The following is a 24,490-nucleotide window of genomic DNA, read 5'->3' as shown; positions in this document are numbered from 1 at the left end:
GACACTTGTCTGACACGCTCTATACCCAGTTACATCTAGACACATGGGTTGAGTTAAGTGTGCTTTTTCAGCCTGTACTCATTACTTCTTAACTTTTATTGGCTCATGTCTCCACGTCCATATTATTTTTTTATGTTTTTAAATTAAATTTCCTTTCTATAATACTAGTGGATAGCAGAAAAAGGTTACACAACTATTTCACTAAGTTACTGAACAGTTGACCATGAACTTATAAAAGTTCATTGTTGAACTAAGCTTTTCTGTTTTAGTCAAAATAATAATAATAATGACCATTTACACATTCATATGGTGTGTGTTTTACAAGGAGCTTTCCCATTTTTAATGTCATTTAATCCTCATAACCTTGATGTGAAATAGGTATTCGCAAGAGGCAAATTGAGGGGACTTGCTCAAAGTTATAAAAAGAGAACACCGAGATTCAAATCCAAGTGTTCTGAATCCAAGTCCAAGCCTCTTTCCACTATTCTACGAGGCTTATGCTAGAGAAGTCAGAACTAGGAGGGAGAAGGGAGGAAATCAATAAATTCCAGTGAGTTTTCCTCATTTGAAGTGAGAGAAGGTGATTGCTGGTCTAGAGGGTCAACCTGTTTTCCAAACCATTGAAAATGAAGTATGATGATGATCACATTGTATATTCCCTCGCGTTTTGGACATTGGGATGATCTTGCGTTCTACTCCAGATTCATGAAGCTAAAGGGCCTGTACTGTAACCCCTCTGGTATTTCACAAAGCTCTACCCCTGCACTTCTGCCAAAAGCCATTAGACTTTCTCAGGACAACTGGGTAAATACTCTCCCTGTCTATCAGAAACAGCCTCCGCTTGTCCTGTGCCATCACCCGGAACATTTATAAACACGCTTATTAACACATACAGGAAATGAGACAATAAGAGCCACCGGTTTTTCAGTTCATTTCTTTTTCAGGAGCATCCATTCCGGCAACAGCTTGGCATCAGCTGTTATTTGCAGAAAAAAAAAGGTGATGACTTTGCAATTACAGGTAGCAGATGGCTACCTGCTGAAAACGATGCCAACCAAAATATCAGGCCTAAACCTGCTCTTCCTGCTATATGGCAGCCTGAATTGAATAAATATTCAGAACCAGTACATTAATACTATATAACCTTTGGGAAAAGTTCTATTTTAGATGGAGCAATGGAGTGAGAGCAAGTCTGGAGATCTGGATTTTGTACGACCTTGAGAAAATCAACTGACTTTTCTACTCTTTGGTCTCTCCTAAGCTGAAATAAAGTGTTCTGCCTTTTTGATGATGCATTTAATTTAAGAAAACAAATATAGCAAACTACTTAAAATCGTGTCATATGAAATACTGATTTTCTTTTAAGTTTTTGAGAGTCCTTGTCAATATAAATCTAAAGGCAGTATCTTGTTGAAAAGTGACATAATATCTAATACTGGTTTTGTATGGTTGTTATAACAGTATTAATATTAGCTCTCGGGTACACATTTAATTTCCATCAGTATCCAATTGGGTAGACATTATTTTCAAGAAATGCTGACACAATCTAAATTAACATTCGCCAGTGTAAAATTTTAAAAGGATATGGTAAGTTATTTATAATTGATCATATTTTTTAAGTAAATAGCATGATGACATTTTGCTACTATAGCTAACATCATCAGAATATACACAGCTTTTGATATGATTAGACATATTATCTATTATTCTAAAATCTATATTCCTGAGGAATATAAGAAAATATCAGTTTGGAATTACTATATTCATTTGTTGAAGTGTATTTTAGAACATTAAAAAATTCAGTTGCAATATTCATCTAACAATATATTAAAATCTTTTCTAAGGATTTTGTTTACTACATATTACTGATAAGAATACATTAAGAAAGCACTTCATAATTAATTGTAAATTCAGGAACTGTCATTGATTTTTTTCTTTTCCATTGCATCTTAGAAACAAATGATTTCATTTTCTTTCTAACACATACGTGGCCAACAGAAGTATTATCTTGAGGTGTCCATCTGAATAACAAAGATACACACTTAATCCTCTTCTGAGAAATGTTTGGGCAAATGAGCTCTGGTCAAGGTTTCCATTAGCATGAACTCCTGATAGAAGAAAAGCATCTTACCTTCCACTCAGAGAAGAAAAGAAGGGCACTACATGTATTCCCAGGGGGCCTCCTTCGGCAGAAATCTCCACTGTTCTGGTCAGATCACTGGGGCAGAAAAAAAGAACATAGATGAGTCTCTGCTAAAAAAATACAGATGAAGCACATTAAAAAAATGATTTTAGGATTATATCAACTTCTATAAATTTAACAGCAGAGATAAAATCAAAGGAGTGCATGATTTACTGATAATGTTCAGAAGATTCGGGAAATAAAATGCTTCAAAGAGTTTCTGATTTCTTATTTTTTCTCCTAGAAGAGGAACAAATGGAAATGACTACCTACAAAAATAACTTCCTACTTAATCTACATAAATCAACATATTTAAAAGGATGTACAAAAAAATAAAAATATTCCCCATTGAGACACACTTGAAAATTACTGTATAGATGATAAAATACATAGAACTAAGCACAGCTATGCATAATCATAAAGTATGATTTCCCCCCTAAAAAGAGGAAAAATGAAATAAAATATGTATTTAATAGAAAAAGCATAGAATTAGATTTTACAACTGTGAAGCCACAGTTGGTAATATATATAGGCATGTCCAAAGCATTATAAATCAAAATGTAAAGTTGCCTTTTCATAAGGCATCAGTTGTATTCAATGGAACAATTCCAAATTTTCACCTCTGTATGTTTTTTAGAGGCAGAAAAAAAGTTATAAAGCCTGGAGAAAATGTATTACAGAAAGAAATAGAAAGCCTGACCCGCCTAACCTACTCCAGATTAAGGAGAGGAGGAGCTAGAAACATTAACAGATAGTGTGTATGACTGAAATGTAGAAGACCCTGGGAGCTTTTGAGTAATAAAATGTGGAACTAACACGTTTTTATATAGATGGGAAATAATAACCGTGAGCAATTATTGGCTCTTTTAATCCCAGAGAGAGAAAATAAAATTGCCAGAGGAAAAATGATAAAGTTGAAGCAAACATCCCAGTTATGGAAATTGTAAGCAGGTTTCTATTGTTTTCTATTTACATGAAAATGACCTGAAACTAGATGTCAAATTAAGAGCTACAGCTGCTACAAATGCATTCCTGCTCCAAATTGAAAATGGTGAAATTTGGCTCCTTGCTGGAAAGTTGAGAACAGCATTAAGACAGCAAATGTCTAATGAAGTCTCTGCATGAAATATTCTCTAAATTATCAGCAATCTAAAATAAATACATTAAATATATTCTCATCAGAGGATTAGGCTTATTTTTTAATGTGTTTTCATTGCAAACCTATTATCATTAAAAACGGCAAAAAAAGGAGAGCATGTCACTTTCCAACATTTGTGGGATGTGATGGAATTTCAAAGCTGATAATAAATTTCAGATGAGTTTTGCTCAGATATTGCTGATATATTTAAAACTTGTTCAGTCAAGCAGGTTATAGCAGAAGCTTGGAATAAAAGGTAGAAACAAAACAAATCTTAGAGTGATAATATCATAGGATAAAATAGATTCTTCTCTGTACTCTCTGTGTGAGAATATGGACATTATATGAATATATGTATATAAAATACGAGGTAAAGGGATGCATTATAAGTCATGAATAAAAATTGTTTGGTGGGCAGAGAATGTTATATAGCTTTTAATGGACCACAAGGCAATCATTTTTATATAATAACAGATATATAGTGCTTTTGGAGGTATTTGAGGAAGGCTAAACCAAAACATTCACGTTCTAAGGTTACGGTATTGTTTTAAAGACTTTTAAAAACAGAGACTAAAATCTCATTTAACCATTGAAACTTTATTATCTCAACCTTTATGATGTACTTTTATAGTTTTGCACTTAGAGCATAACACTTATCTTTCCTAATAAATGTATTAAGTACACACATGCTGATAGATGGCACTCGTATGTATTATATAAAGGTTTTTGGAATGCAAGTGTTTAGTCTAGTATAGACTTCAAGATTTCAGCTTAAGAAGTTTTAGAATGCCTTTATGGATTCTCATTTTTTCTCTTTTGCAAATATTTCTCTACCTCCCTCAAAACCCCTGTGTAAACTTAAGTTCTATGTGTCACACTGATGTCTGCTCTTTATTAGTCCTGTATTTTTACATTCACTTAATAAAGTAAATCTTATAATCTGTTACAGTAATCAATCTTGTTTTAAAAACTAAAACTTTTTGGGGGGACGCATTTTTTAAGTTTCACTTCTACTTTATAAGATTTTATTTTTCAACATTTCAGAATGAACTTTTATGTTATTTTTATACAGGACAGCACAATTTTTGGCTTGAGGGATATTTGACAACTGTTATATTACTACGATGAAAAGATTTTTATATTAGAAACAAACAAGACTTTCAATTCTGTTGACTGTAATATGCAGGCACTTACAGGGAATTTGATCTAGTTAATATAGACAAGCATTGTAAGTTTTATGCATACCATGGCCCACCATGCTCTTTATAAATTGTTATCTGTTATTCATTTCAAGATAGAAAGAAAAGCATTTTTAAAAAGGGGGCCTCAGAGATTAGTACATACATTTTTATTTATTTAAAAAAAACCCAAACTTCGGTATTATATAAATTTGATAGAGTTCCATAGAAATCTCTCTATACACCATTCGTGGAAGATAAACACAGCAAGTAGGGCTGGACACAGTACCTCATAGAGTGAAAATAGCTATCAGTGCTATTTGTTTAGGTAAATTACAGAACAGAGTTCAGGGACCAGTGAGCAGGATATGCACACATTTATTTATGTACTAGAGGCCCGGTGCACGAATGCACTGGTGGAGTCCCTTGGCATAGCCTTTGGGGATAGGGCCAAAACCAGCAGTCCAACGCCGCCTGCTGCTCCTGCTCATTAGGGCCCCACTGAGCATGCAGCCGCCTCTTGGTAGGCTCACTGCCGCTCCCCTGTGGTCTCTAGGCTGTGGTGGCCAGCCGTGAGCCCTGCGTCCAGCGCCCATTCGGTCAGCTGAGCAGCACTGCCACTGTGGGAGTACACTGACCACCCGGGGGCAGTTCCTGCGTTAAGTGTCTGCCCCCTGGTGGTCAGTGCGCATCATAGTGACTGGTCGACCGGTCGTTCAGCCGTTCGGTCGCTTAGGCTTTTATATATATAGATGGGGGGAGGGCTAAGAGTGAAAAATGTAGAAAATAAGATGAAAGGGATATTCTAGCAGTAGAAGGAAAACAGGATTGGATGCTACTTGTGAAAACAGACAAAAAATGAACTCTGCGGTAAAGGAAAATACTTCAGTTAAATAAAAGTCAGAAGATTTCACTACAGTCAAAATAGCTAAGTCCACACAGCTTCCTACGACAAACTTAAACAGAAGCAGGTAGTTACAAAGCATTAAGTCCAAAAGTGTTAACAAGATAAACATTCTAAGATCCAGTTGACAAAACTGATTCAATAATCACTGGAAACAGCTGCTACCTATGTAAGACGTTAGAACAAAATGATGGGAGAAGATGCAGAATCAGTGGTTACAAATGAGCTGCTCTGCAAGAACTAGATGGAAAGTGTTGCCTTTGGTTCCACCATGAGGAGAGGAGTACAGCTTGAGGGAGAGGATACAACAGGAGCTGCAGGAGTCTGTAGGTCTAATTCTTCACTCCAGGCAAATAGACAGCATTTTTCACATTACAATGATTTAACTCAGTGAGGCCACTCGTTTAGAGTAGGGAGGAGACTGGACTTGGGGGAGAGATGGGGAGACAGTTTGGTTCAGAAGAAAATCATGATTCACTTGTGAAGTTAGACAGCAAGTAGATCCTAGTGGTGATGTTCAGTCAAGTGCCTGAGTAAATCATTTAAACTAAGACCAAAAGCATGTTTCCTTATTTGTATAATGGGAAATTAAGATAAATCTCTAGTAGAGTTGTTGGTTTTAAATAAAAAAAATAGAGAAGCTAACATATACATCCTATATCAGTATCTAGTATATACAAGGGGACCAATAACTATCAGCTATTAGTATAATTATTAGAACGTTCTGAGGGAACAAGTAAGCTTATGGATTAAAAAGGAATAACCTATTTCAGGCTTTACAATTTTTCTCAACTTATTTCCTTTGTGAGACTTTTTAAATAAATCTTTAAATACTTTAGGGCTGAGGAACCTTTCTTCACTATTAGACTGCTGACAGTGAGAGAGAAGACAGAGGCTGTAATAGGTGGATAGAAGGCAGCGGTTGGTGACCTTTAGGGACTGATGCCCAGTCTATCATATACAAGGGAGTGAGTGATGGAGTCCAGAGATGGACATCCTAGAACAGCTTGCATATGAGACTGAAGCCCACCTGATGTAAATGTTCTGTTAATGCAAATACACTGAGTAAACATCTAACAGAGAATTTGCTGTTGATGGTAGTGGAATTCACTTAATTCACTTGAATTCAACAAATAGTGAGTAGTTCCAATGGGGAAGTTCTGCAAGGAAAAAACAAAGAGCCTGAGGAGTTCATAATCTAGGAGGCAGGTTAAGAAAGGTAATAGAAAGAAGAATACAAAGCAATAAAACAGAAGTAGTAGTAACAGTAGTATGTTCTCAGTGAAAGTAAGCAAGCTCTAACTTGGGATGCCTGTGCTAGTTGCATTCTTGGTATTATAACATGTACTCATATCAAATGTTAACTGCTTACGTCACTTCCATGTTACAGCTAAGTAAACTGATCCTTAGAGAGGCTAAATCACTTGTCCAATATCATGCCAGTCATACAAGGTAGTCAGGACTCAAATTGGAACTTACTGCATTCCAGATCAGTGGTTTTAAACCACTATGATGTTTTTAAAATCGGGGGCACTTTCTCATGAGATTCAGAGGAAGAGGATACAGGATCAGAAAGGAAAACTGGGACCGGGAAAATCTTCTGAGAGGAGGTTGCATTTGAGATGGAACTGAGAAGAGCAAATATATCTTCAATCCAAGGAGTTAGCAAGGGGGTAGGCAGGGCATGCACACAATTCTGCACTGAGATTGTGAAGCAGTATGTTGTGGGCACACAAATTGGGGGTCAGAGAGGACGAAGGGAGGGAAGATAGAAAGAGTGAGGGAAAGAGAAGGAGAGAAGGTAAGAGAAAGATAGATCAACTGACTGATTGTGGTGGGTAGGAGATAAGGTTGAACCATTAGTTTGAGATCAAATCTCAGAAGGACATGTCAAATTCGACACTGAAAAATTCACACTTAATGTTGTAGAAACGGAGTTGCTAAAGGTTTTAGAATGAAGGGGCACTGTGATAAATGCTGCGGTTAGTTATATATAAGTGGTGGTGATATGTGTGATCAATTAGATAATGGAAAGACATGGGAGAGATTGGTACTAGAGAAAGGAATTAGTAAATTTTGCAAGAATCTACCTGACAGGTAATAATGCTTGAGCACTGATCATAGGAAAATAGCACAAGAACATGGGGAAAGGCTCAATATATTCTCAGATGGGCTCTGCCAATAATTTGTTAAATGAATGGATATTAGAGGCAAAGGAGAAGAGGGGATAAAAGGCAAGGGCAGTTTTAAGCCTGGAAAAAGAGGCAAGTCTGGAGGAGGCAAGTGTGGGGGAGTGTCAAGAAATAAGGTCAGGAGGGAGAAACCAAGATGGCGGCATAGGTAAACACCGGAGATTGCTGCCTCGCACAACCACTTCAAAAATACAACTAAAAGACGGAATGGACATCATCCAGAACCACAGGAAGGCTGGCTGAGTGGAAATTCTACAACTAGAAGGAAAGAGAAAAGCATAACGAGACTCAGAGGAGGCTCAGTGCTGAAGTAAAATACTAAGGTGCGGAGTGCATGCGGAGCGGGCTGGCGGCTGAGGGCGCGGTTGACGTTTTCAATCGGGAGGGAGTCTCAGGCTCTGAGCTCCAGTTCCGGGCGAGTCTCTAGGGACCCAGACTCATACGGGAGAAGCGGGACTGTCTGGCATCGGTCGGAACCCGAGGGCAGCTTTCTCTCTGAGGGGCTTGCAGCGATTACTGGGACACTGAGAAGCAGAGCCTCTGAGGGCAAGACTGAGAGCAGCCATAACTGCTAGCCCTGCCCTGTTGATCTCCTGGGACCCACCCCGCCCAAGCCCTGCAGGGAGGCTTTGGCTGGATAGCCACAGGCAAAGGCTAGATTAGCACCTCCCTAGAGATCCAGGAGCCAGGAAGCCCAGAGGTCAGAGTGGGACTATCCAGTTTGAAGCTCTGTGGAACCATAAAAGACACACTCAGGGGGCAGACTCAGTGAGCACCAAAGCCCCATTGAAGCAAGTCTTGCCCCAGAGGGGTGTCTCCAGCACAGAAGTTCTCCCACTGCAGACACAGCTGATTCTCACAGCCAATTGGCCTGGAGGTCAATTCCTCCCAGTGATAACTACAACAATCAAGGCTTAATTACAACAAGACTGTGCACAAAGCCCACAAGGGGGTGCACCAAGAGTGTCTACCTCAGGTAATTGGGACACTTAGCACAGAAAGGCACTCTATCGACACAGCGAAGCATAAAAAGTGCCGAGACAAAGAAACAGGACACAAACGACAGAATTGGAGGAAAGCAAACTGCTGGATATAGAGTTCAAAACCACACTTTTAAGGTCTTTAAAGAACTGTCTAGAAGCCGCCGATAAATTTAATAAGACCCTCGAAAAGACTGGTGAGACCGCCGATAAATGTAGTGAGATCTTCAAGAAGACTGGTAAGACCGCCGATAAATGTAGTGAGATCTTCAAGAAATCTAGTGAAACCCTCGATGTTGTGATAAAGAACCAACTAGAAATTAAGCATACACTGACTGAAATAAAGAATATTATACAGACTCCTAACAGCAGACCAGAGGATCGCAAGAATCAAGTCAAAGATTTGAAATACAAAGAAGCAAAAAACACCCAACCCGAAAAGCAAAATGAAAAAAGAATCCAAAAATACGAAGATAGTGTAAGGAGCCTCTGGGACAGCTTCAAGCGTACCAACATCCGAATTATAGGGGTGCCAGAAGAAGAGAGAGAGCAAGATATTGAAAACCTATTTGAAGAAATAATGACAGAAAACTTCCCCTACCTGGTGAAAGGAATAGACTTCCAAGTCCAGGAAGCGCAGAGAACCCCAAACAAAAGGAATCCAAAGAGGACCACACCAAGACACATCATCATTAAAATGCCAAGAGCAAAAGACAAAGAGAGAATCCTAAAAGCAGCAAGAGAAAGAAAATCAGTTACCTACAAGGGAGTACCCATACGAATGTCAGCTGATTTCTCAACAGAAACTTTGCAGGCCAGAAGGGAGTGGCAAGAAATATTCAAAGTGATGAATACCAAGAACCTACAACCAAGACTACTTTATCCAGCAAAGCTATCATTCAGAAGTGAAGGCCAGATAAAGAGCTTCACAGATAAGAAAAAGCTAAAGGAGTTCATCACCACCAAACCAGTATTATATGAAATGCTGAAAGGTATCCTTTAAGAAGAGGAAGAAGAAGAAAAAGGTAAAGATACAAATTATGAACAACAAATACACATCTATCAACAAGTGAATCTAAAAATCAAGTGAATAAATAATCTGATGAACAGTATGAACTGGTGATTGTAATAGAATCAGGGACATAGAAAGGGAATGGACTGACTATTCTTGGGGGGGAGAGGGGTATGGGGGATGCGGGAAGAGATTGGACAATAATTGTGCACCTATGGATGAGGACAATGGGTGGGGAGTGAGGGCAGAGGGTGGGGTGGGAACTGGGTGGAGGGGAGTTATGGTGGGAAAAAAGAGGAACCAATGTAATAATAAAGATTTAATTTAAAAAAAAAGAAATAAGGTCAGGTCAGAAACAAGATAGAAATTAGGAATGAGGTGAAGGTCTCTGGCATCCACCACTTGCCCTTTAAAGAGAAGCTAAGGTGTAATTTTACATATAAGAAAATTCACCCACTAGACACCTCTTGCTTCATTGTCTTCTTAAGATCAAAATAAATTGAATGGTGCTTCATCAGAGATAGATGACACTTAGAGGGTAGTCTATAAATAGACTACCCTCTAAGTGTCATTTTTTCTGTAAATAAAGATGTTTGTGTTAATAATGGGAAAGCAGCTAATAGTTATGTTTATGATTTATGGATCAGTGCATTTTATCCATTCAGTCATCCAGTTAACAAATATGCTGTTTGGTTCCAAGACCTGTATTGGAGAATGCTGACCAAATAACTCAGCTTTAAATGACTTCATAATTTCTCTTCAGCTACTTCTTCATCATTCCATACCAGCTAAAACCAGTGTCTTTTCCTAGAACTGCTACCTCCAAGTTTCCCCTGCTAGCTATACATTCCATGTTGTTAAGATCCTTCGCACCTGAGAAGGTGCACAAAACAGGTAACACTGAAGTCAAAAGATTTGGGGAAAGGAGTGATGGATGCAGATTGGGTCTCTAGAAGTTAATTGTTCTAAACTTGGTAATTCCTTAGCCTACTAGAGGTAATGATATAACTCATGTGAAAGCTTGTATTGATATATTTTTAGTTAAAGAATATTCTTTTTTAAAATTCCTAAACTCCATTTGTCTCAATTCCTCATACCTAGCGAAACCTTAGCTAATTTATTCCTGCAGCCCTAAACCGCATAATTTGTTTGCTCTATGACAGCTATCCACATAACATTTAGCCAAGATGTTAGCAAACTTCAAAAAGCAAACATTACAAAAAGTGAAATTAAAGTCAAACAGAATTAAGAGTATTACACTCATTATGCCTACCTCCAAAAACAATCTTATCAAGCTTCTAAAAAGACATGGCCCTGGAGATTTTCAGTACCAAATTTTTATTATTGTGCAGCTCATTAGTCAAAGAAACAACCTGTATAAAGAGTAAAAATTTCACATGGCTATCAATTATAAGCTTGAGGAGAATCCACAGTGAGGCAGAATAATAAAGGATGGTCACGTATATTTTAAAAGCCAATGCCATGTAAAATGCTTGGCACTCATTAGTAACTGGACGGAATTAAAGGAATCTGTTGGCTAAATGAACGAGTGACCATCAACTTCAGAAGCATCACCTTCTAGTGCTAAAGCCAAGCATCTGTTAAATATGGAATTCCTTTCCTTATGCAAAATTTAAAGCAACTTAAAAAATGATACTAATCATGATGGTAGTAATGATAGTAGTAATATAGCCAATGATAATTACATTATAGTGGTAGCAACAGGAGCAAATACTCACAGGGCTGACTCTGACCTAGGCACTGTTTAAAGTGCTTTACATATATTAATTCATTTAGTCTTCATACCAATCCTCTGATGGATTTATTATTATTTATTTTACAGACCAGAAATGAAGGCAATGACAGATGAGTGACTTGCCTAAGCAATTAGGACCAGTAAGCAGCGGGGCTGGGAATTGAACCCAGGTAGTAGCTAGGGCAGAACTGGAAATTAGTGCCGAGAAAAGAAGTACTGGTAAACACGAGAGCAGCTGGCTTTATATAATGTTACATTAAAACTATGAAAAATCTTGGTTGATTGGCTGGTTTCATAAAATATTGCAAAATAGTTAAAATACAATGCAAAGCAATACTCAAAGAGTTAACATCAAAGTAAAACACTCAACCAAATTGAACTCTGAAAGGTGTACTTTAAACTGCTGTTCCAAGAGAAAGCAAATGCAATTATGAAATCCAGGTTGCAGCAGAGTTGGGAGGATGGAGGTTCATTTGTATATGTTTGTCCAGAAGTTCTCATATCATATAGAGAAAATGAAAGAACAGAGTAATTAAGTAATTTTAGAATAGTGATAGGTTTCATTCCACTATTCTAATCATCTTCATCTTTCCTAAAAAAAATAAAACATCTATAAACTATTAAAGGGACAAACATTGAATTGAAAGAAAATATTCCATTCACATGAAGAGAATACCTCAGTGCATCCTTAATTTTCGGTGATGTCAGTAGTTCTGTCTGCACACCATTCATAACTTCTCCATCTTCTAAGTTTTGTGTGGAATCCTGTAGAGAAGCAAACCCATAAACATGTGGATGCTTTGCATATAGAATTGAAAATTTGAATAAAATGTCTCGACATGAGAGAGTAAATGGTTATATACAGCATGCTCCAGTTTTTCTGAAGACTGGAAACAGGTGTTAATCTTTTCAGGGCATTCAATGTTCTTTTCTCTCCCATTTGATTTCTGAAATACTCAAATGGGCCATTTACACAAGGCAATATGTTAAGAGCTTAGGAATACATCATTTAGCTTCCTCCTACTCAACTATAAGCTTTGGGGACTGAATGTTTTCAATCAACAAGGTAAAGGGGTACCAAGGGGAAGGAGTCATTGACAGGTGGTGATGTATTAGCTTTAATGTACTGTACTTGCTTGCACCCCCCTCCCCAGTGACACTAAAATATAAAGAAAGCAAAAATCATGGGGGAAAAATGTTGCCTGGCAAGGTCACTTCTGTCAAAAGTATAATAGGAATATTGCAAAAAAAGAAATCTGGAGTTCTTCCTTTGTTATGAGACTTTGATTTCTAACGATGATCATCACAGAAAACAAAAGGAACCATTTAATTTCTAAAATGGTCAACATTTTACCTCTCTGCTACTGAGAGGTAAAGTGTCAGAGAGGCCCTTTACCCCAGGACAGTGGCAAAGGTGAGTTGATGTCACATAGAAGAGAGGATAGATTCTGGAAAACACGCCTGATATGGATCCCCACTTATGTAAGACACTAGAGGCCCAGTGCATGAAAATTCATGCATTGGAGAGGGAAGGGGGGTCTCTCAGCTCGGCCTGCCCCCTCTCACAGTCTAGGAGCCCTCAGGGGCGGGAGGCGACCTGGCGATCAGGGGAAGGTGATGCCCCATCACACCTCTGCTGCTGCCACTGCCGGCAGCACAAGCCTCGGCTGGCCCTGGTTACTTGATCCTAGGGTGGCCCTGGGTGGCTGGGCAGCCGCCATCTGAGGCTTGCCGGTGCCTTGGGTGTCGGCTGGGTAGCCACCATCCGAGGCTTGCCTGCACCTCGGGCCGGCCCTGGGTGGCTGGGGGGCTGAGGGGACTTGGGGGACTCTGGAGGTAGGCGTGTGGAGGGGCCTGGCCTGCCTGGGACGGGCCCGGCCTTGCCGCGCACCTGCTAACCTGGCAGGGCTGAGGGGACTGGGCACTGCCATCTTGTGGCTGTGGGTACTGCCATCTTTGAGGGCGAGGCAGTCAATTAGCATATTCCTTTCTTATTGGCTGTGGGTGCCGCCATCTTTGAGGGTGGGACAGTCAATTAGCATATTCCCTCCTTATTGGCTGTGGGTGCCGGCAACCTTGCAACAGTGTGAGGGTCAGTTAGCATATTCCCTCTTTATTAGATAGGATTAGTTCTCCATTAGGCTTTGGAACTGGACTTTAATAGAGTAATTCTGCAGATACACCACCCTTCAGAAGCAGGGTCACAAATAAATAGCTTTAGTCATGGACTCAGACTTCAGTGAAACAACAAACCACGTGGAGATGACCCACTATCAGCAATCTCTCTTGTGAACAGAGCACTCCTGGATCGGAATGCACCATTTCAGAAACAACAAAGAACAATAGTTAAGAGTTGGCCACAACAGAATTAGGTTAATATCTTGAAGAAAAGAAGACACAGCTACAATTGAAGCATTTTGTCATAGTGCATCGAGTAATAACAAACAAACAAACAAAAAACAAAAGAAAACACAAATGTATTGCACTTTTAGACTGAGTAGCAACATTTCATTTAGGGACTGGCAGTTTTGTGAAGGACTTGGTGTACATAGATTTTTAAAAAATATTTGTTTTCTTCTCCTCACAGAGATAAAGGAAGGGAAGAAAAATCCGTAAGACTAAAGAAAGAACCCTTTCTAATTCTTTCTAATCTCAAAGATAAATGTCTTTGAAAGCTTTCAAACATGCATATAAATAAGAAGGATGAGATATATGCTTACATAGAAAAGAGATAGGGTTGGGCAGGTTACAAAAATACTTCAGAAGGCAGTTTAACAAGATATTTGCATTTCTGACTATCACACATGGCAAAACATCTGGTGACAGCATCTATGTCAAAGTCATTAACTTTCTTATCTGCCTCTTTCTCACAAGAGGGAGCTCTATGAGGGGTGAGCCTTCATCTGGTCCTCTACATATTAAGCACATAACAGTTTTCATTGAAGAAATGTTAATGGATAAATGAGCCGAGGGCTAGAGTGCTCGTTTTGAAATGCTGTTTAAGAACTTATCCCCAAATTTAATGGATTAAAAAAATAAACATTATCTCTCATGTTCTGAGAGACAAAGACATAGAATCCACCTGTCTGGGCAGTTTTGGGCTGGGACCTCTCAGAGGTGGCAGGCAAGGTGTCAGCAGGGCCTCAGGAGCAATGCTCCAAAAACTTGACTACTGGGCTTTAAGACCTACTCTTTTTTTCTTATAAAAGCTTTATCCTATCTACACTAATAAAAGACAAAGATGCTAATTGACCATACCATCGCTACACCCTAAGCCATGCCCACCAGCCAATCAGAGTGACTATATGCAAATTAACCCAACCAAGATGGCGGCTGGCAGCCACGGAGCTGGGGCAAGCAGGAGGCTTGGTTGCCGGGTGATGGAGGAAGCCAAGCTTCCTGCCAGCCCTGAGCCGGCTGAGGCCTCCGCTCATGGCAACAAAGTTTCAATTATAGAAGAAAAATAAATCCCAGATACCTGCTTCCAGCCAGCCTCCACTGGGAGCTAGGGTGGCTGGAGGCTGTGGCCAGCCTGCAAACAGCCCTCAGCCCCTCACCCAGACTGGCCAGGCACCCCAGCAGGACCCCTCACCCTGAAGGGGCTGTGGCCAGCCTGCAAATGGCCCTCAGCCCCTCACCCAGGATGGCCAGGCACCCCAGTGTGGACCCCCACACTTAAGGGGCTGTGGCCAGCCTGCAAATAGCCATCAGCCACTCACCCAGGCTGGCCACACCCTCATGGGGTGAGGTCCCTGCTGGGGGCTTGGCTAGCCTGCAAACTGCCATCAGCCACTCACCCAGACTGGCCAGGCACACCAGCAGGACCCCCCCCACCCTTAAGGGGGTGTGGCCAGTCTGAAAACGGCCCTCAGTCCCTCACCCAGGCTGGCCAGGCACCCCAGGGGGGACACCAACCTGAAGGGGCTGTGGCCAGCCTGCAAACAGCCATCAGCCCCTCACCCAGGCTGGCCAGGCACTCCTATATAATAAAAGGGCAGATGCTCAATGCAGGACCTGCCCCCTGGTGGTCAGGGCACTCCCACAGGGGGAGCTCTGCTCAGCCACAAGCCAGGCTGACTGCTGCCAGTACAGTGGTGGTGGTGGGAGCCTCTCCCGCCTCCTTAGCAGCGCTACGGATATCTGACTGCAGCTTAGAACTCCTCCCTACTGGCAAGTGGACAACCCCCGAGGACTCCCGGGCTGTCAGAGGGATTTCTGACTGCCAGCTTAGGCCCTATCCCTCAGGGAGCGGGCCTAAGCCAGCAGGTGGTCATCCCCTGAGGGGTCCCAGACTGCAAGAGGGCACAGGCCGGGCTGAGGAAACCCCCCCGAGTGCACAAATTTTTGTGCACCAGGCCTCTAGTATAATAATAAAGAGCTGATATGCTAATTAGACCAAACAGCAGAACGACCATCTGGACAACATTCCGGACGAAGCCGGGGCTGTGAGGGCTGGCCAGGGCTGTGAGAGCTGAGCCCCCTACACGAATTTCATGTATCAGGCCTCTAGTTAGGATGTAATCCACATAACATTAAAGTCTTCCTTTTTAAAATATACATATATTTTTTTCATTGATTTCAGAGAGGAAGGGAGAGGGAGAGAGAGATAGAAAAATCAATGATGATAATCATTGATCAATTGCCTCCTGCACGCCCCCACTAGGGAGCAAGCCCAAAACCAGGGTATGTGCCCTGCCCAGGAATCGAACCAGGACCTCCTGGTTCATAGGTTTATGCTCAACCACTGAGTCATGCCGGCTGGGCTAAATTCTTCCTTTTAAAAAGTACAATACAGTAATTTTAGCTTTTTCACAGAGCTTTTCAACCATCAGCACTCATTTTAGAACAATTTCAAAGCCCCTAAAAGAAACCCCATACCTCTTAGCCCTCATTCCCCATGCTCCCTGCTCTCTTGCCACTCCCCCCCTCCCAGCCCCTGGCAATCAATCTGCTTTTTGTCTCTAAGGATTTGCCTATTATGAACATTTCATATAAACAGAATCATGAGGTAAGTGGCTTCTATCACGTAGTGTAATGTTCTCCAGACTCTTCCAGGTTGAAGCATGTATCAGTATTTCCTTCAATTTTATGGCCAAATGATATTTCATTGTGTAGACATACCACATTTTTTTTTTTACCCATTCAACTTGATGGCCATTTGTTTGCACTTTTCTGATTATGAACAATGTTGTTGTGAACATTTGAAATAATAGTCAGTTATGAAATAATGCTAAGAAAAAGGATTTATTGTGTAGACATATGTTTTCAATTCTCTTGGGAATGAAACTGTTGGGTCATATAATAATTCTGTGTTTACCATTTTGAGAAACTGCTATACTATTTCTAAAGTACCTGTACAATTTTACATTCCCATTAGCAATGAATGAAGATTTCAATTTCTCTGCGTCCTTGCCAACACTTATTTTCCTTTTTTTAAAAAAATTATTTTAGCCATCCTTTTTCGTGTGAATTGAATTTTGATTTGCATTTTTCTAATGACTAATGATGCTGCATATCCTTTCATGTGATTATTGAACATTTATATATCTTTTTTAGAGCAATGTCTAATTACATGAATTTTTATTATTGAGTTGTAAGAGTTCTTTAATACAGTGGGGCCTTGACTTACGAGTGTCCCGACTAACGAGTTTTTCGAGATAGGAGCCATCTCTCGGACAATTTTTTGCTTTGAGTTGCGAGCTAAAATTTGGGTTACGAGCCAGCTTCAGATACCCCACCGCTAGTTGGCTCAGCGAACATCACAGTGAACGCCACAACATCAGCCTAGCATCACGTGTCTCACTCGTTCACTTTTTGATTTGACATATGAGTAATTTGAGTTATGAGCTCCGTCACGGAACGAATTAAACTCGTAAGTCAAGGCCCCACTGTACTCTTATACAAATTCCTTATACTACAGATAAATTGCAGATCTTTCTCCCATTCTGTGGGCTGTCTTTTCACTTTCTTGAAGTACAACTTTTGAATTTTAATGAAATCCAACTTACCTATTTTTTCAGTTGTTCCTTATGTTTTTGGTGTTGTATCTAAGAAATAATGTCTAATATAAAGTCACAAAGATTTACTCCTATATTTTCTTCTAAGAATTTTATGGTTTTAGCTGTTAGTTTCAGTTTAATTACCATTTTGAGTTAACTGCTATACATGGTATGCAGTAGGGATCCAACTTTATAATTGTCATATGGATATCTTGTCGTGCCTGCTCCATTTGTTGAAAAGACAATTTTTCCCCCAACTGAATTGTATTGACACTTTTATAAAAATCCAATTGACCAAAAAAATAAGGTTTTATTTCTGGACTCTAAATTCTCTTTTGTACTATACAGTCTTGATCATTGTAGTTGTGAACAAAGTTTTGAAACCAGGAAGTTTAAGTTCTCCAAATTTGTTCTTTTTCAAGTTTGTTTTGGCTATTCTGGGTCCCTTGCATTTCCAAATGTATTTTAGAATCGGGACATCAATTTCTGTAAAAAAGCCAGCTGGGTTTTTTATAAGGATAGCACTGAATCTATAGATGGATTTAGAGAGTTTTACCATCTTAACAATACCATGAATAGCTCATAGTGGCAGTTAGATGAAATAAATATTATTTTTGGCTTTGTGTACATAGGTGTATATCATTGCAATGGCAAAGAAATGTTGGGAGATTTGCTCTAAAGTTTTAACTATCTAGTTTTGCCTTTTTGCTCCGTACTCCACATAGAACTTTCATGTTGATCCCTTGCCAACGTTAAGAAAAGAACATACTTTCTAGTTCAAATCAACATTCTGCAAGGTTAAAAGACTTTTTTCTAGTTCTAGTTAGATGGTAAGTAAAGATTCTATTTATGTCAACAACATACTTAATGCTCCAATTATATGGAAATGTCAATTAGAATTTGAAAGCAATATTGGGCCAATTGCAATGTAATAATCTGCTCAAGGGCAATTCTGAACTAACTACAGTTTTAGAGCAATCATGTCAATGACTACAGACTTAAAAAAGAACCCACACAGAGATTTATATGTCTAAGACGAGTTGAACTATTTAATTTATTTATTTAATTTATTTTTTAAATGTAATCCTCACCAGAGGATATGTTTTTATTGATTTTTTAGAGAGAGGGGGAGGGTGGGAGAAAGGAAGAGAGAGAAACATTGATGTGAGAGAAGCATTGACTGATTACCTCCCATATGTGGCCCAATCAGGGATCAAACACAAAACCTTTTGGTGCATGGGACAATGCTCAAGCAACTGAGCCACCAGGCCAGAGCAACAGTTAAGTGACATCAAAAACTCTTCGTTTTGCCACAGCTATCAAAAAGGGCAATAACTATAGGTTGTCCTCTACTAACAGGCAGTGCTTATACTTGCCAAAATCATTTCTTTATATTGCAGTAACAGAAGTTTTTGATATTTTTCAGAGATGAGGCAGGCAGACAAATGTTTAGGGCATCCTAGAAGGACACAAAGCCGATTCCAAATTTACGTCAACAATGCTGTGGCAATGCAGTGCTTCAAGAACTATAGGCCAAGGCAGTTTATTTCTGTACAGAGTTCATAAAGTCACTTTCCCCAACATTACAAAATGTTTGACAAGCAATAATTTAAGAGTGCTTAGCATTTCCCCTCAATAAATTAATTACATGGTAAAATAAAGAGTCACAAAACAACAAATATCTAAAATCAAAAAATTTTTTCTCATAACTTACTTAAATAACTTTGAAATATCTGTAAAACCATGACTTTTAAATTTGGAAATAAAGGGAAAAAATATCTGATTCTGAAGAACTAGAGCAGCGGTTCTCAACCTGTGGGTCGTGACCCCTTTGGCGGTCTAACGACCCTTTCACAGGGTCGCCTAAGACCATCCTGCATATCAGATAGTTACATGACGATTCATAACAGTAGCAACATTACAGTTATGAAGTAGCAACGAAAATAATTTTATGGTTGGGTCACAACATGAGGAACTGTATTTCAAGGGCCAGAAGGTTGAGAACCACTGAACTAGAGGTATAAACAACTGGTGCTGAATGGCCACTATTGTTCTTTAACTGTAGACTTGACACATATGTGATTTCAAATCCTCAAACTCGCTTCTAGAAAATACAATGGTTTGGGAAGCTCTTTACTTAATTTTATTAATAAAATTATTACAATTTTTATTTTTTCTGTTAACTTAAAATGGAGTGAAGTGATTAGCTACACAGCATATAAGGGCACACAGTTATTTCCAGATGTGTTTGGTCTTGGCCACATAACAAGCCTTTGCTCTCTGATCAAGTTCAGCAGAAGGTCGTGTCTTGCCAGCCAGGGCAGAGACCTTTAAGAACCTTGGCCTTTACCTCTTTTATCAAAATGGGGAACATATCATCTATGGCTCTCACAAGAGACAAGTTTAATTACTACAATTTTTTAAAAAGTGAACATTTTTAGCAACACTTGCAGGATCACGGGAGCAGTTCTGACAGCTCGAATGAGTTGGATTCAAACATCCCTGCACTATTTTTAGCTTTAAAATCAACACTTACATAAATATTCCCAAACCAATTAGCAGCATCTGGAAAGTAAAGGTGTTTACATTTAGTTAGCACCAGTGCTAACAACTGCCAGTGCTTGCAGGCAGCATGGAAGGGCAAGCACCAGGCAGGGCCTCTCTCTCCAGGGTGATCGTGGTGTTGGCACCAGACTATCATTTCATATTTCACAGTTGGTATAAGTCACTGATTCCATTCAGGAAAGTGTGTCCATTATGTAGTATTGTTAAGTTATACATCTCCAAATACACTTACCACTTAAACACTACCCAAATTCTCATTGCTTTCTCCTAGTTGACCACAGCTATAAAACAATATTATAAACTAGAGGCCCAGTGCATTAAATTCATGCATGGGTAGGGTCCCTAGGTCTGGCTGGCAATGGGCCGATCTGTGGGGCAACCTGCAGGGCGATCTTGGGGCCCCCATTGGCACCCACCTTAGAGGCGACTGGCAGGGTGATCGGGGCGCAGTGCCAGCCCGCTCACTAGCCGGCCCTGCCTCCTGCCACCGCCCACTAACGGGCCAGCCCCACCCCTTGCCACTGCCGCTGATCATCTCCCTCTGCGGGGCATCTGGCAGGGCAATCCGGGGGCCACTGCTGGCACCCGCTTTGGCTGGCCTGGGGCCTGCAGGCTGGGGGCAGCTCCTGCATTGAGCGTCTGGCCCCTGGTGGTCAGTGTGCATTATAGCGACTGGTTGTTCCACCAGTCCTTTTGCTGTTTGGTTGATTTGCATATTAGGCTTTTATCATATAGGATAGCTTTACAGCTCAGTTTTTCATCTCTCAGATGAGAACTAAAATAGATGTCCCTTTGACTTATACTAGGTGAAAATATACAGCCTCGATCCCCCCACCCTCCAATGCATTTCAGTTGTAGTTGAGATTATGTGCCCACAAAATGTTAACTGCAATTAAGTTATGTGTCAAAAGTTCAGGGCATTTAAAAACAAGATTTGCATTCTGAAAATTCAACTGCAAAGTGTTTTATTTTGAAATTGCACATGAATTTTAGAATGAAAGTAATAGAAAAATTATACAGAGAAGATGTGAATGTCATACTTATGTGCCTGGTGCTCATACATAAACATAATGTTAATTTTAAAATTAAAATCCTAGGCATAATTTTGGAATATTTGTTTTACTTTTTAGAACAAGAATATCTGTACTAAAGTAAAAACAAGATGTATTTGATAAGCACACATATGAAATGAACATGCATTTTGGTAGTCAACACTGTTATTCAAGCATGATCTAATATAGATTTTTCATGCCTTAGGCAATGCATTTCATGGGAAAATCTCTCAGTTGGCTTCATAGATACTACCCCAAAATGTTTCAGTCCTGGCAATTTAACACGCACATAATTTATTTTTATGTATATCACAATAAGTAATTATATATATATTATAAATTATATAATGAAATAATTTAATATAACATAATATAATGTGATTATATATAATGCATATTAGATTATATATTCACAAATCTAGAAATTGGCAAGACAACTAGAGATTTAAAAAGTACTAAGTTATAAGTTTCTTAAGAATAAGAACTGCCTTTTATTTCCTTTACTTTTAACATAGGTCCTCAAACTTTAGCACAGATCAAAATCACCTGGGCCTTGTAAAAACACAGGTTGTGGGGGCCCCTCTGATGTTCCGATGAAGTAGGTGTAGAGTGAAGCCTGTGAGTCCGCATTTCTAACAAGTTACCCATGCTGCTAGTCAGGGAACAACACTTTGAAAATGCTGCCTTCTAGTAACCACTGCAGATCCACAAAACTGAACAATGTGAATACAACCCTGGAAAGACTGTGTTGTTGAGCTTGCCTCATCAACTCATTTGGTAGCTAAGGAAACTGAGACCCAGAAAGGAGAGGGGGGACAATGAAAGTGACAAAGCCAGAACCCAGGATTCTTGATTCTCAATTCAGGGCTCTCTCTCTGGGTCCCAAGGTAAACAGTTGTTGACTTAATGAATGTTGACCTTATTCATTTTATGGATCCTTTTAACTTTCAATAATGTTGACAAAAACTCTACTAATGTCTTGGATATACTTTAACTTTCTTTTGAAGATTTCACATGTAGCCAGATGTATATGCATAGCAATCCTAAATAATTTCTTGGCAGTCCTGTTCCAACTTAATACATGGACATATTCAAGGACAAAAAGATTAATGTCTTGTCCCACATGCAACTAAGGGTCAAAGAAAGAACCAAGGTGACTTAGAACTGGTGTCTTCTGAGATTCAGATTTGTGCATAAGCATGTTAATTATATTTACCTTGTAATTTCTCCTTGCTACTGATTTAGGCAAATGGGGCAAGGAAACAATATTATACCATGAAACATGAAAAGAAATATTTTACATGAAAAACTATCAAGTGCTTCATTATTCTAGATATTGAGTTCTAATAATAGCATTTATAAACTAAAAAGTTATTTTGAGGGAACACAACAAATTAGATTATAAATAATCTAGGAACTAGTCCGTTGCTAATTTGGAAGCAGGTGAAACCATTGACATTAAACGGCTAGTCAAAACCTTGGCTTGTGGGTGTGTGCACACATTCGTACACTCACTGCTAAGTCTCGAGGTATGTTACCTGAATATAAGGGGTACAACTGCAGAGTTTAAACAATTCTGGACTTAGTGACATGCACTAAAAGTCAACAACCTTCCAGGTGACTGTCTCATGGAGCGCAAGCAGTTGTGGATGCTGAGCTGCACAGGTTAAATGCCACTGACTCTCAGCCATGCACAGGTGGCCACACTTTCTGTCCATCTGCTTTGTGTCCAAGAGATTCTGAATGGTTAAATAGAGTTAATAAAAATAAATTGGAAAGGAGAAAGGCCAAGGTACAGTAGTAAAATTAAGCTCTCGTCTAAGACAAAGGAGACAGAAGTTCCAACATTTCTCTCATTGCTTTGCCTGGTGACCATACACCTTACAATTTCCTGCCCTCACTTTCACCAACTATGAAAAGGAGACAAGAAGATTTCTATCTCCTTCCCAGGTATAAAATGCCCCAGAACTCAGTGAAGGGACACCAAATGGTCAGGCTGGTAAGCCCTTGCTAAAGAAACAATAACATTCTCCAACAGATAAATTTAAGGCTGATTATTCATTTGAACAAATGTTTTCTTGGAAAGCTTTCTTTGAGAAGCTCTCACAGAGATATAAAATATTATACTTTCTCAAAATACTGATTCTAAATATTGAGGAAGAAATCTACAGCATGAGTAAATAAAACTAAAACCTTCCCTCCATACCTCATTATCTTTCTTTATATGTTTCTCATATTTTCTTGGATGAGGTTGTTAAGATTTGCCAATATTCTGACTTAGAGTTGAGAAGACACATTTAAAAAATTTTTCTTAAATGCATACCCTTTACACATTGTACCTGCTGGGACTCTGTCTGTGTTTTTTGTTTGTTTGTTTCTGGTAGAAATTTATAAAGTGGCTTTCACTGAACCTGATACCAGGCAGTCAAAACACAACTCTGAGTTTTAAAAAAGGTGGGGAAGAAGGGGCAAATTCAGTTTTGTTTTTGAGCTGAGTGGACTAGACACACTGACCAATCTCATCTAGGTATCAAAAATAAAATCCACTCTGTTTCCTATGCTGTACTTTACATCCCCATGACTGTTTAACTATGTATGGTGTCAGGTGGGTACTGGAAATATCAGGGGGAACACTTTGTAAAGCATATTATTATCTAACCACTATGCTGCACACCTGAAACTAATACAAAATGATGTTGAATGTAAACTGTAATTGAAAAGATTTCATTTTTAAAATTCAAAATTAAAGAAAACCACTACTAATATGATCAACATTTTACCTGCTCTGTTGCTCTTCGCAACAAAAAACCAACACCAATGGGTGTGCTGCTAACCACTCAAATATGTTCAATGAAAAGCTGCTTTAAAATCCTTAGAACTGTGGAACTTTAGAAGTTCAACAAGGAAATTCTGCAACCCCTATACTAATGCCCATCGTATCTTACACTCTAATGACACAATTTAAAAATGCTGAAAATAAGGGTGAAAAACAAATGTAGTTTTTAAAAATTACAACACTGACACAAACACTTCACCAATGACTACTTTGATTTATAATTGGATTATTTCCCCACCCAGTTACAGCTAATTTTCCTTTGTTCTCTTTATTATTAAATGCCACAAAACCACTTGATCCCAACACTTAGGTACATCAGAATAATGTTGTTTTCTTCTGAAAGAGTGAGAATACTGGACAACAAACATGCTCTCCCATAAGCATCTGCTTCAGATCATGCACCCATCATCAAACACACGATCAAAGGTATTGTACACATCTGCTTCTCTTCCATTTAATCTCTATTTAAACCGCATCATCTTCTCAAATATTTAGAACACAGGTCTGTCAAAATGGGTGGTTTGATGGCAGGGGGGTCTCCGGTGTAACTATAATCCATCACTCAATGCTGGTAAGTATATGAAGACTTGAGGGAGTGGGAAGAATTCCACAATTGCAGGACATTTCTAGCTGACCCACTCTCATTTTGCTGGCTGAAATTCCTTCAGGTTATGACACTAGTAGATATACCATATG

General features: G+C 39.3%; 1 protein-coding gene across 1 annotated transcript in view; it reads right to left on the bottom strand.

Moving 5' to 3' along the window:
• The window catches only part of PARD3B (par-3 family cell polarity regulator beta), an 812,619-nt gene that overhangs the window by 423,039 nt on the left and 365,090 nt on the right, over positions 1-24,490 (bottom strand). Inside the window, exons 5-6 of the mRNA XM_023760488.1 lie at positions 12,019-12,107; positions 2,132-2,218 (exon numbers count right to left, since the gene is read on the bottom strand). Coding sequence (XP_023616256.1) covers positions 2,132-2,218; positions 12,019-12,107 — 176 coding nt within the window. The remainder of the gene's footprint in view (positions 1-2,131; positions 2,219-12,018; positions 12,108-24,490) is intronic.

The sequence above is a fragment of the Myotis lucifugus genome, unplaced genomic scaffold (genome assembly GCF_000147115.1).
Source record: "Myotis lucifugus unplaced genomic scaffold, Myoluc2.0 scaffold_3, whole genome shotgun sequence".
NCBI classification, from domain to species: Eukaryota; Metazoa; Chordata; class Mammalia; order Chiroptera; family Vespertilionidae; genus Myotis; species Myotis lucifugus.
The sequence above is the reverse complement of the archived record's forward strand: the minus strand, read 5'-3'. Positions and strand labels throughout refer to the sequence as shown.